Here is a 13417-nt window from a genome sequence, read left to right as displayed (position 1 = left end):
AAAAAAAAAAAAAAAAAAAAAAAAAATGAGCGTTAACACACTCGGTGTGCGTTCAGTTCACCTTTTATCTGCGTCTTCTTATGTTTTACTCTTTACTTAGCTACATTTGTAATCATTAGGTTTTAAGGACTTGTGTTTCATACTATTCCAAGCACAGAGCAAATTATTCCAATTCTCAATTCACTGTCTGCTTTTTTATTTGTTGTTTACATGTTTTAGTTTTACTTAGATTTTTTTTTTTTTAAGTACTGGGGATCAAACTCAGGACCTTGGTTGCGCTTGCAAAGCAGGCAGCAGAATCACTGAGCTAAATCCCTGGCCCAGTTTTACTCAGATTTTATGTAATTGGCCTGTGTGATCCTGCAGTGCATTAGGCTGATTAGCGCCTGAACATTATCCCCTCTCAGAGCCTGAAAAAAGATGAAAATCTCTTAAGAATGACAAAACAATCTTCCAAATTCCCACACACAGAAACACACAAAGAACCAACTCCATGTTGATGTTGTTTAGTTTGCACTGTAGGATATCTGTTAGCTAACCTTACAATGCTAAGAATCTTGATACATTGCTAATAAGTTCAAAGATCTATGTTAACAGTGTTAACATACCCTAGAAATAATTATATCCAATATCAGATTTGGGGGTGTGTGCTGGAGATTGATGCATTTTACTACTGACCACATCCCTGGCCCCAGATCTTTTCCTGAGTACCCTCTCTTCCTTCCTTTCTTCCTTTGATACTTCCTTCCTTCCTTTTTCTTTTCTTTCTTTCCTTCTTTCTCTTCCCACTTATTATTCAGTCATACTAGGGATCTGAACCCAGGGCCTTCACTCTAAGCTGAATTCCAAGACTTTTTTTTTTTTAATTTTGAGACAGGATCTCACTAAGTCATTAACTTTCCCAGGCTGGACTCAAATTTGTGATCCTCCTGCCTCAGCCTCCCAGAGTGCTGGGATTTCAGGTGTGTATCCCCACACCTCGTCTCTTATTTTAATTTTTTATTAATATATCATGTAAAGAAACTATTATTTATTTATTGTTTGTTTGTTTGTTTATTGGTACTGGGGATCAAACTCATGTCCTTGTGCTTGCAAGACAGGCGGCAGAACCACTGAGCTAAATCCCCCAGCCCTGAAACTTTTTTTTTTTTTTTTAGAAAGTCCAGAATAACTATCAAACTGCTTAGGAGTCAAAGCAGATAATCAAATTTGGACCGATTTACTTTTGTATATATTTTATTAGTTGAATTTGCTCAAAAACATTAATGTGTCAGTGTGAATAAATAGCAAGTCACAGAACCACCAATTAATAATTTGAAAAATGGACAGTGAAAACTAAAGTCAATAGCACAATCTCATGATTCCTAACATCGAAAACCTTTCATGGATGCAGATCTGATTTCTCATCCCTCGGTTTTAAGTGGCCTAAGTCTTTCCTCAGACTGAGATTTAAGGATTAAAGGTATACGTACATGACATTAGCTCCCCCCCCACACTTTTTCAGGGAAGAGTTGAACGCAGTGGTTTAAGGAGAGCTGTGTCATTAACATTAATTAAATTACAATTAGCAAAATACTGTTGTTTATCACATTTTGATGTATCTAGTCTTAGACACCTATACATTCTCCATCCAGCCAAAGAAATCCCTTCAGTGTACACTTACATTTGCTTTGGGAAAGTCCCTGCAATCCAGCCATGACGTCAACACAGGGCTTTGCTGAATTCAAAGGGGGATTTCTCTCTGGGTTACTGCTGTTTGCTGTCAGTTTTTTCCCTGGATCTAGCTGGCCACAGAGGGATGTAACTCAGTGATGTGAAAGGTCCCGGGTTCGATCCTCAGCACTGCCAATAAAAAACAAGCTTTTAGGAGGAGACCTTTCTTCTCCCTCTTTAAATATAATTCTAGGGCTAAAGAAAAAATTATCCACGATGAATACAATCATTATGTGCTGCGAACGTGTGCACATAAAAATAAGTTTAAAATGAAAGGTTATGAAAATATCCTAGTTGTATACTAATTAGTATACCCATCTGAAGAAGACTGATTTCATTTTCTCAATGTTCAAGAAATAATTCTTCAAAATTTATGATATGCTAGGCACTCTACTGAGGTACTGGTGTTACAGATTAATATTTGAGACATCCCAGATATTCTTAGCTGGCATTTTTATAAGCTTTCACTTGTGACCAAGGTTAATGCTTTTCAGAGTGTCTAAGAGAAAAAAAAAAGTCCACTAATCCTCTATCCAAAGTACAGCGAAATTCACTGGAACTGGTTTAATCACCCCTGTGTTTACAAACCAGGGCTTGTGTAACGGCTGGGCAAACATTTTGAGCGACGACGGAGAAGGTTACATAAAACGGGCCCTTCCTGTGTTACTCTTTTGTTTTGCTGGTCTCCCCGATTTTGGTCGTCCTTACTCGCCAGCGTCGTCAGTCTTTGCTTTCCAGTTTTGGGGAGCGGCGTCCCTCTCCCGTTCCTTCCGAGGAAGTCAGAGGCGTGATTAGTGCGGAAACCTCGCACGAGCCCACACGCCGGCCCTGGTGACGTTAGCGGAGAGCTTCGATTCGCTGATTAAACAGGCGGCGCCCCAGATCGTGAAAGCCAGAGTCCTATATAATCCGTGTGCTGTTGTTAGCGGCATTGCTCGGTTGTGCCTTTCCGTCACGTGAAGCGGAAGGGCATAAGGCCGAAGGACAAGCTCTGGAATTAGACCGGCACGATTGAAAATCTGCCTGCGACGTCCGCCTCGGCATCGCGGAGGTGACAGCGGTCTGGCTCCCAGCAGGGAGAGGACTTAACGAGCTAATCACAGGTGTAAGTGAGCAGGGCAGCGTCCGGGACGCAGCGGCCGCCCCGCGACGGACAGCTGTGCGATGTAGAGTGAGATCGCGCTACAGCGGGTCCTGCTCTTAGCTCCCTGAACAGAAACCTCTGTATCCTCAGGGTCTGCGAAACGTGTGTCGAAGAAGCGTGAGAAGAAGTTACAAGGCCTGGCTACTGTGACTGCAGCCATTCACAAACCGAAGTGCTTTTAGGCCGCTTCAATTACACGAGGCGCGATTAAAAAATAATGCAGTGAATGCGCTAAAAGATTATTCATAGGAGAGTAGAACATTAATCCTCAGTAACAGTGTGTGACAAGTTTAAACTTGTTCGTGCCGTCAGTTGTGAGCTATGGTGGAGAGAAGGGTATGTTTTAAAATGTGCTGTAAGTTGTACATCAGGAGCAACCCATTAATATGAAAGTTTGTCTATTTCATTGGAGTTGTAGGTCTCAGCTTTTTAAAGAAATCTCATCATGGGAGAGAAAACTTGGGCCTACGGTTGTGGTCCTGCGACCAAGATTCTGGGTTCTCAGTGGAAATCATTCAGTTTTCTTCCTGTGGAAAAAAAGTCCTTTAATCAATAGCTAATAGTAAGGTGTTTTTGTTTTTGACGATGATGGAAGTGCGCGAACCGAGTTTGTACCCAGACACACTACAGTGAGCTCTCAGTACTATAAGGGCGCAGCAGAGCATTGGTGAAAAGGTGGGCACAGAAAACCGCCCGAGAAATGGGCCTGCACTGTGTCACAGGATGTTTCCGGTACCGCGGTTTCTGGCAAATAAAAACATGACTCCATGTCCTCATTCACCAGGTTCAGTGGATCCGGCACTTCGAAATCCCAAAGTGGTGATGAGCATGAAAGAAAGGTTTTGCATTAACTCAGGATATCCAGGCAGCCACTGCAGAACAACCACAGACCCTCAGGAGAGAGGACTCCGGAGCTGCTTCAGAGAGCAGGAAGGACAACGGGATAGGTGTGTTCGAAGCAAGAGGCAGGATTTTGGAGGAGATACATGGCAATGTGTCTTTTACTGTAATATGTTTTTTTAAAAAATTTAAACAGTCACTGTGCTTTTCAATTCTATGCTATAACTTAAACATGGGTTTCCAAAAATATATTTTCTGGGCTAGAAGTTTACCTCCATGGCAGAGTACATACTTAGCATGTACAAGGCCCTAAATTCAATCCCCAGCATCAAAAAATAAAATAAAATCATAATCATAAAAAGGTAAAATTAAGAACATATTTTCTAAGTTAAAATTAAGCCTCTTTCTTATTCAATACGTTAAAATTTCAGTGAACCTTCTAACATTTTAAATAACTGCTAAACGCTGGGCGTGCGCCTGTAATCCCAGCACTCGGGAGGCTGAGGCAGGAGGATCGCTGTGAGTTTGAGACCAGCATGGGCTACATAGTGAGTTCCAGGTCGGTCTCAACTACATAGTGAGATCCTGCCTCAAAAAAAAAAAAAAAAATCCAGAAAAAAATTTAATTAATTAAAATAATTGCTAGAGCTGGCGTGGTGGTACAAGTTTGTAATCCCAGCCCTTGGGAGACTGAGGCAGGAGGATCACCAGGAATTCAAGGCCAGCCTGAGTTACATAGTGAGTCTGAGGCAGGCTGAACTACCCAGTGAGATCCTAGCTCAAAAAAAACTATTTTATGCTTTGGGTCTGGGATTATAATTTAGAGGTAGCAGCCATTGCAAAAATAAATAAAAATAAAATGATTTCAGTTGCCACCTCCCTGCTGTGGTTGTTCATGAGTTAAACCAGTAAAGTATATTTCTGGGTTTTTAAAACAGAATGTAATAGCCTGTGTTGTTGAGCGCTGGGGATGTAGCTCAGCAGCACAGTGCCTGCCTGGCAAGCACAAGAACCTGTGTTTGATTCCTGGTACCAAAAAAAAAAAAAAAAAAAAAAAAAAAAAAAAAAAAAAAAGGACATGTATGTTGTATATACTTGTTAACCAAACTGAATTATAAAAACAAAGAAAAAATGATGGAATAAGCACTGATATTTCCTGTATCAACCAAGTTTTTATTGTAATTCTTGGTTATCATCCTTTCTGGCTCCACATCCCACAGGACTGAGGACTAAGTCCAGGGCCTCCAGTATGCTAGACGCGCTGTGCCACTGAGCTATGCCCCCACCCGCTTTTAAATTTTGTTTTGATACAAAGTCTTGCTAAGTTGCTAAAATGCACAGTTTAGGCTGGAATTTTTGATCCTCCTGCCTCAGCCTCCCGGAGTGCTGGGATTACAGGCAGGCATCACCATGCCTGGTTAAAGTCTTTATTTTTGCATGAGTTTTACATTTGCAAAAATAAGGAACAGAAAAGTGCCCCTTAATCTCTTTCTCACGTCCTACACCCCTCCCCCGCTCATTTCCCCCGCTATCTACAGCTTGCATTACTGTGGCACATTTGTTACAACTGATACGTCATATTAATGTAAATAACCAAAACAGACCAGACGTGGTGGTACCTGTAATCCTAGCCCTCTGGAAGGCAGAGGCAGGAGGATCTCAAGTTGAAGCCTGGCTTGGGCAATTTGATGACTTAGAAAGAACCTGTTTCCAAAGAAAATTCTTAGAAAGAGAAGGGCATATAGATTAATGTGAAGGCTCTGAGTTCAATCCCTAGTACTGCAAATATAAATAAATCAATAACCCCTACCTTTCTAGAGTCTCTGGTTAGGACTAACAAATTGTAAGCAATTTTATTTACATGCACCTGGGAGCCTTGGCAAGAAAAATGAAGAACCAAAGAGTAAGTCTTATGTACGAGGTGGACTGGTGAGTGGCACTGTGGGAAAGTGACAGGGAAAGGGGTAGGTGAGGAGGCTTCTCTGGGCCTCAGCTCCCTGGATCTCCTGCTGAGGCCATCCTTTCCTTCCCGGCGTGGGGAGGGCATCTCTCTCATGTAATTTTGTCTGCTTTCAGGAAGAAGAGGGGATGTCAGAGTGTCCTTCTGCACCTGCTGTTTTCCAGGTGCCTCGAGCTCAAACTAAACCTTAAACCAAAGCAGCAGATCTCAGGGCAGCCTGTCCTGAACTCTTCAGAGGGAGTTTCACTACCTGGAGCCGGGAGTGGTGGTACGTGGTGACAATCCCAGACTCAGAAAAGTCACTGAATTCAGGGCCAGCCGGGGCTGCATGATGAGACCCTGTCTCACAAAAACAAACAAACAAAAGGAGTTCACCTGCCTCAAAAATACCCTGTGTTGCATCTGTTCATCTCTCCCTGCCTGGAAACCACTGAGCTTTCTGTTGTCATACTAATGCCTTTTCCAGAATGCCACACAGCTGAAACCATGATGCATGTAGCTTTTCAGTTTGGCTTCTCTCATTTAACCATGTGCATTTACTGTTCTTCTGTGTCTTTGTGTGGCCTGGAAGCTGCTTCCTTTACGTTGCCGAGTGATATTTCACTGGCGGGTGTAACACAGTTTGTTTAAGCATCACCCATGCAAGACAACTTGGTTGCCACTAATCTGGGGCAATAGATAATAAGGTCCCTATATTGTGATTAGGTTTTTGTGTATGTATAAGTTTTCAACTATTTGGGGAAATAAGGAGCACAACTGGGGTACTGTCATAAGGTCATGTTTATCTAGGCTTTGTGGTATACACATACAATCCTAGCACTCTGGAAGGCTGAGGCAGGAAGAGCCAAAGTCCAAGCCCACCTGTGCAACTTACTGACTTAGTGAGATCCAATCTCAGAATAAAATTTTAAAAGGGCCAGAGGTATCACACAGTGTGAAGGTTCCAGGTTCAGTCCCTAGTGTCACCTCCAAAACCATACATTTCCTGCACTGTTGATATAGGGGGAATAAATGTAACTCCCAAGCCTATTAGATGTTTGATACACTGAGTCTGCGTTCTCCAAAACTGGAGAATGGGTTCTGAGGAACAGTGGAAGTTAAGAGTAGAGAATTTTACTGAGAGAGAAACCGCTCCTGAGAGGGACAGGAGGGCTCCTAGAAAATGGGTTGTGGATTCCACTTACAGGAGAGATTTTATAGAGCAAAATCAAGGGGTGGGCACAAAACTGTGTTCAACCAATAGGATTACAGGATTGTAGTTATTTAGATAATATTGATCCAATGGGGAAGCAGGTCATGTAGCAAACACCCGCGGATGGCATCATTCACCTTGACCCATAATCCATAGTTTTAGTCTTAGCTGCACTCATAGTGGGTAGGAAAAGGTGGCCCACCCTTAACGCGATAATGGTTCATTCATGGATCTCAGAAGGGTGGCACTGAAGCCTTTGTGTATCCCTCACAGGCATGTAGGTCTTTCTTTCATCTTTACCTTGAGGCCTGACCTTCAGTGGGCAGTTGTGATGTGTTCTGGTCTTCTGCACCGACTCCGGAGGGCCCAGCCCTGTCAGACGGCCTATATTCTTTCCACCTAACTTGGCTCTTTATATCCCCGTCATTTCTACAACAGCCCCTGATGGTATCCGTCAGCCTTTCCGGGTGAGAGTGTGCACAAAGGAGTCAGGAAAGGGGACTGCGATGCACCCAGGGGGCTGTGGAGGCGGCTGATGCAGCAATCAACACCCCTATCCCCCAGGACCAGCAATTCCCAACCTTTTCTGTTGCTTTTGCTACTGGCCCCTCTGGAGTGTGTTAGATGTGTTCTTCTCACCGGCAGGCTCCCCACGACATTTTAACGTGGCAGGTATGCTGTGGATCACTACTACAGGGAGCTAGATGAGGCAGCTGCCTGAGGCAGGAAAGAGGTTTCGTTTGCTTGATAGTTCCTTCTTTTTTCTTTTTTTGAGACAGGGTCTCGCTATGTAGTTCAGGCTGGCCTTGAACTCACTGTGACCCAGGCTGGTCTCAAACTCAAGGCAGTCCTCCTGCTTTTGCCTCCCAAGGGCTGGGATTACAGGACTGAGCCACTAGGCCTGGCTGGGTGTTTCCTTCTGTTCTGCTTTGGTGCTGGCGGTGGGGCCCAGACCCTTGCTCATGCCTAGTGCAGTCTACCAAGGAGCTGGGCCCTGGCCTAGCTCACAGTGCTGGAGACTCGAGGGGCAGGGCTGGCACTGGATGGGTGCTGGGGGAGCTTTCTCAGCTGTGGTAGGTGGCAATGGCAGGAGCCGGTGGGGGAGCAGGAGGTCACATTTTGATACAGGAAGCCAGAGAGAGAGAGTTGGGTCAGGCTCAGGCTTTCGATGTCAGGTTACTCTTTGGAGCACTAGATCAGCAAGCCCTTCTGAAGGCTGTGTCCTCAGTTCCAGAAGGATTCACACCAGGTCCCGCGTTCCAGCGCTGCCACCCTGAGGACTAGGCCTCCACACAGAGACCTGGGGAGACAATACATCCAATCACGCCACAGGAAGTCATCTCGGCTCCGTGCATAAAAGAGAAACTGTTCTCATTTCTTGGAGGGTGATCGTGCGCGCTAGACTGAACGCTGCCGGAGAAGTGAAGAGTTGCTGCGGGACCCCTCCTCTCAATGTGCTAATCCAATCCCACTTTGCCTAGTGCTTTCAACACAGTGCTATACTAAATGTTTGCTGGATTGCAAGTAACTGGGCAAGGGCGAGGGATGGGGGATGAGCGGTGTGACGCCATCGCCGGACCGGAAAGAGCCGGAGGGCGCAGGTGCAAGAAGAACGCAGCAAACACTGAAACGCTGGCTTTGTCCACCCTCATCCTTGCCCGGCCTCGACGACACCCACTCCTGCCGTATTCTAGACGTTCAGCGGGCGTATTTGGAGGGGAAACCAATTCATTCTTCAGAATGACTGCTTGACATACACACGTTAAGGCTGTCTGGTCATCTGAAAATTAAGGAATTTATTTGGATTCGTTCCATTAGGGAAGAACCGTGTTCTCTTATTTTCAACATATAAAACATTTGCTCCAGTTTACCAGAATTCTGAAGATTAAATGTCTGGAGCCCCTCTTGCTTTATTTCTGCACCACCCAGAAGAAAGGAGTGAATCCTTTGCTGTGGGCCCAAAAAGAGCAGAGCAAGTTCCAGGGAGCAAAGTACCCTTATTCTCACAGTGTTTTGATTCTCCGGCTTGTCTGCGTTCTGGAGTATAAATTGCCCAAAGGCAGGGGATGTGTAGGCCCAGCTGAAATCAAGAAGATAAACACTCATTAAATGCATGCATAAATTATCCCAGATCCCTGCCCCTCAGGGCTGGCAATCTACTAGGCCACAGGTTTTTCTCAGTTTTTCTGTTTGTTAGTCCATGTCTGCGGTGCGTGATGGTCACAGTTCCTCCTGGGAGTTGGTGCTCGTAAGTAACACAGCTCAGCTCTTTCCCTCAGCCCCTTGTCTCCCGCCCTCCTTTCATCCCTCAGTCCCCTCTCCTTTTGCAAAAGATTTCTGTCCTCGTTTCCCGTTATCTCTCTTTTATGTTGCTATTTATTTATGTTTTGGATTTCTTATCTAAGAGATACTTCTAGGAGATACTTAAGCTCATGCATGCGTGTCTGATTTATTTCACTTAACATGATGGTCTCGAGGTGTGTCTGTTTTCCTACAAATGACTCGTTTATCCTTCTAGATGGGAGAGTAGCACTCTCCACTGTGCATAAAGATATTTCCTTGGTCTTCCTCGTCCTTCTGTTGATGGAAGATATGTAGGACACTTCCAAGATTTACCTATTAGGAATTGTGCTTCTATAAACACAGGTATGCACATACCACTGAAATGTGATGTCCTAACCCTTTTGGCAAGATACCCAAAAGAATAGCTGAATCAACCAAAATTCCTAGCATTAGTTTTGTGAGGAACCTCCATACCGATTTCCCTAATTTACAGTCCCACCAATTATATAGATGGGTGGTTCTCTATCCCCAAGGTCTTGCTAGCATTTGTTATAATTTGATTTATTTTTATGATAGCTAGTCTTTCTGGAGTAGGATGGAATTTTAGGGTTGTTTCAGTTTTTGTTTCTCTAATAGCCAGTGATGTTGAAGATTTTTTTCATATACAATACAATATTTATTGGCCATTTGTTATTTATTCTGAGAAGTGTCTCTTTATTTTAGTTGCCCAGTTTTGATTCGGTCTTTTATTTTAGGGGTTTGAATTTTTTTCGAATTCTCAGTATATTCTAGCTATTAGTCTTCTGTCCAAGTTCTATGTGGGAATTTTTTTTTTCCCCATTCTGGAGGTTATCTCTACCTTCTGCTGCTTGTTTCCTGTGCTGTGCAGAAGTTTTTAATTTGATATGATCCCATTCGCTGGTTCTTGATACTATTGGTTTTGCAACTAGGTTTTATTTAGAAAGTACTTGTCTACGACTATGTTTTGAAGAGTTTTACGTATTTCATCTTGGAGCAGATTCAATGTTTTTGTTTCCACATTTAGATCTTTGATCTAGTTTTGATTGTAGTTTAGCACATTATGAGAGCTATGGGTCTAGATTCAATGTTCTTAGTGTGGATAACCAGTTTTCCCAGCACTATTTATTTATTTATAGATGGCATCTCCCATTGCAGTTCAGGCTGGCCTTGGACTCACTATGGAGCCCAGGCTAGCTTCAAATGCATGGAGATCTTCCTGCCTCAGTCTCCTGAGTGTTGTGATTACAGGAGTGCACCACCATTCCGGGCTGTAGCACCGTTTCTTAAAGACGTGATTTTTTTTCTTCAGTGTATGTTTTTGGCCCCTTTGTTAAGATCAGACAGCTGCATGAATTTGGGGTTGTAGCTGCATTTTGTATTCTGTTCCTTTGGTTCACATATCTTTTTTATTGCCAATACCATTACTGTTTTTATCATTGTCACTTTGGGGCTTTTTTTTGTTTTGTTTTGTTTTTTAAACCTTTTTTTTTTTAATCATTGTCACTTTGTAGTTTGATTTGAAATCTGGGATTATGATGCCTTCTGCTTTGGTCTTGTTACCCAGAGTCGCTTTTGTTATTCTGGGTCTCCTCTGATTCCATATTAATTTTTTCTTAATGCGGTCATGAATGGTATTATTTTCTTAATTTCTTTCTCAGTGAGCTCATTATTGGTGTATAGAAATGCTATTGATTTTTGTGTTGATATCATATCCTGCTACATCAGTGAATTTGGTTATTAATTCTAGGAGTCTTTTGGTGGAATTTTTTGGATCTTCTATGTAGAGAATCATGTCATCTGCAAATAATGATAACTCGACTTCTTCCTTTCCTATACATATCTTTTATCTTTCTCTTGCGTTATTGCCCTGTACTGTACCCTGTATTTTATTTGTTTTAAATTTTATTAGTACATTTGCGATACACACAGTGACATTCATCATAGGGAATTCGTACCTGTACCTGATATATTTTGCTTCTTCTTTTTTTGTTTTTTGTTTTTCCCATTCCCCTCCTCTCCCATCAATGCTCCATATTTTAAAACAGTTTAAAACTTTGGTTCTGCCAGAGTTACCAGATAGGGAAGGAACACTTACTTCCTGAAAATCGCCTGAAGATTGTTTACAAGCATGGCCAAAGCTCTAGGGAAACATATGGTTGGCTCAGTCTGTTGGAGAAAAGATCCTGCTTCAGTGATTTGTGTATGAGTCATAATGTTTGAGAGGTAATAATTAGGCAGGGTGAAAAAAGCCAGGCCCAGCCTAAAGTATGTACTTACTGTGTGATTCCCATCCATACACCTTAGCATGTACAAACTAACCAGTAGTCACAGAAAGCCAGTCAGGGAGTAGGACTTCCCAGTCCCCAGGTTCCACAATGTGGATCAACAAACCAAAGATGGAAAATGTGTGGGGAAAATATTGCATGTATACAGACTTTTTCTCTTATCATATTCTCTAAAAATACAGTTTAATGACTATTGACATGTTATACATTCTCTTAGGTATTAGATGTAACCTAGGGATAATTCCAAGTATACAAAGTGATATGTGTGTGTGGTGTAGGCAAACATGATGACATTTTGTATGAAAGAGTTTAGTGCTGCAGGCTTGAGTTTGTGTGGGAAAGTATTTGAACCGATGATCTGTGGACACCACTGGACAGCTGCCACTGCTAAGGGATGTGATGGGGAGGGACACAATGGAGAGATTGTAAAAGGTGATGGGAATGTGTTCACTATCTCGATTGTGGTGATGACTGCATGGGTGTATGTTAAAAGTTACCCAAATGTACACTTGAATATATGCAGGTGCTGCACCTGGTGGAGCACGCCTGTAATCCCAGCCCTCTGGGAAGCTGAGGCAGCAGGTTCACAAGTTTGAGACCAACTTGGGCAACTTAGGAGACTTAGACCCTGTCTTAAAATAAAAAGGAGGGCTGGGAATGTATCACAGAACCCTTGGTTCAATCTCCAGTACACATGCGTGTGTACACACACACACTCAAAAGTGCAGGTTATCATGTGTCAGCTATTCTCCGGGAATGCTCTTTTTATTAGTCAGATCCCAGACGGACATACTGAGAAACCTCCTAGTCTCAGAAAGGTGATGTGTGAAAAGCAGTTTTTAAAAAGTTGAACTGATTCGCAGACAGGGAAGAGTAACGTTTGGTAAACTCTAATAACCAGTGTGGGCGGTGTGAAAGGAAAGGTGGGCTCGTGTCAGACCTGGAATGTGTTGTGTGTGTCTGCTCAAACCAGAGGAATTTTTACAGACACTCTAGCGAGTTCGTCCTGAGCAGTCGCTAAATGAGGAAGTGTATTTCGTGCGTACGTTACAACGTTCAGAACAAAGAAATGAGCAAAGGAAACTCTTGACTTGGTGACTTTGCTTTTATTTGCACAAGTCTTACATGCAGCACTGTAATGGATAACATCATAAAACAAGGTGTACTGTACCAAGACAGACACTGAGGTTCTCTCCATAAGATGTACAGAACTGTACACAGAAAAGGTGCAGAGAGTCGTTTGCACACGCAGGATGTTAAACGAGGAAGGTCTGCAGAGGCAGAGAAGCTAGAGGAAGAGCATGATTTGGGGGGAAAACACAGATGACTTTGCATTGTGGACCAGCCTCGACTCTTGGGACGCCAGGAGCAGCTTGGAGGCCGCGGTGGGAGCTTCAACACGAACCCAACCCGGTCACCACGCCGATGCGCGCGTCCCTGTGGCCAGTCACCCGGCGGAGTTGGTCGCACAATTATGAAAGACTCGACTTCTGCTGCTAGCGCCGGAGCTGAGTTAGTGCTGAGAGGGTTTCCCTGGGCTGTCCTCGTCCGGCGGCCCTTGCTGCCGCCTCCGGAGACGCTTCCCGATAGATGGCTGCAGGCCGCGCAGGAGGCGGAGGTGGAGTCGCGGCGCGTCCCTGTGGCCAGTCACCCGGCGGAGTTGGTCGCACAATTATGAAAGACTCGACTTCTGCTGCTAGCGCCGGAGCTGAGTTAGTGCTGAGAGGGTTTCCCTGGGCTGTCCTCGTCCGGCGGCCCTTGCTGCCGCCTCCGGAGACGCTTCCCGATAGATGGCTGCAGGCCGCGCAGGAGGCGGAGGTGGAGTCGCGGCCCTTCCGGAGTCTGCCCAGTGAAGAGGATGGTACTGAACGGCGGGGACCGGCGGGCGCGTGTGCTTGAGGGGTCCGCATCCCCTCTTCCCGCGGAGGCCTTCGCTGCCTGGCTCCGGGACGACGACGGGGCCGGGGCGCGGGGCAGAC

At 44.2% G+C, this 13417-nt stretch overlaps 1 protein-coding gene and 2 long non-coding RNA genes across 11 annotated transcripts in view; 2 read left to right on the top strand and 1 right to left on the bottom strand.

Moving 5' to 3' along the window:
* Nucleotides 1–2498, bottom strand: part of LOC104872468 — a 21917-nt gene extending 19419 nt beyond the window's left edge. Inside the window, exons 1-2 of the long non-coding RNA XR_004517748.1 lie at nt 2422–2498; nt 1664–1842 (exon numbers count right to left, since the gene is read on the bottom strand). This is a non-coding gene — a long non-coding RNA (uncharacterized LOC104872468). The remainder of the gene's footprint in view (nt 1–1663; nt 1843–2421) is intronic.
* Nucleotides 2499–2542: 44 nt separating this feature from the next.
* LOC104872474 lies at nt 2543–9196 on the top strand. 5 transcript variants are annotated; one of them, XR_002025884.2, is made up of 6 exons: nt 2543–2818; nt 2948–3193; nt 3453–3532; nt 3642–3804; nt 5774–7521; nt 8078–9196. It is a non-coding gene; the product is annotated as an uncharacterized LOC104872474 (long non-coding RNA). The 5 variants fall into 5 exon arrangements; XR_783200.3 differs by having other exon boundaries at nt 3453–3804; nt 5774–5925; nt 7288–7521; XR_002025883.2 differs by lacking the exon at nt 3453–3532.
* A 3677-nt stretch (nt 9197–12873) lies between these two features.
* The window catches only part of Trpm7 (transient receptor potential cation channel subfamily M member 7), a 93596-nt gene continuing 93052 nt past the window's right edge, over nt 12874–13417 (top strand). For 4 of the 5 annotated variants that reach the window (XM_010638690.2, XM_010638681.2, XM_033765238.1 and 1 more), the window contains exon 1: nt 13056–13299. In XM_010638690.2, coding sequence (XP_010636992.1) covers nt 13297–13299 — 3 coding nt within the window. In that variant the 5' untranslated portion in view covers nt 13056–13296. Of the gene's footprint in view, nt 13300–13417 lie in introns of all 5 variants that reach the window. The other variant, XM_010638685.2, reaches the window with a different exon arrangement.

The sequence above is a fragment of the Fukomys damarensis genome, unplaced genomic scaffold, assembly GCF_012274545.1.
Source record: "Fukomys damarensis isolate Sample0158 unplaced genomic scaffold, DMR_v1.0_HiC HiC_scaffold_17, whole genome shotgun sequence".
NCBI lineage: Eukaryota > Metazoa > Chordata > Mammalia > Rodentia > Bathyergidae > Fukomys > Fukomys damarensis.
Note: the sequence above shows the minus strand (reverse complement) of the source record. Positions and strands in the feature narration are given on the sequence as shown.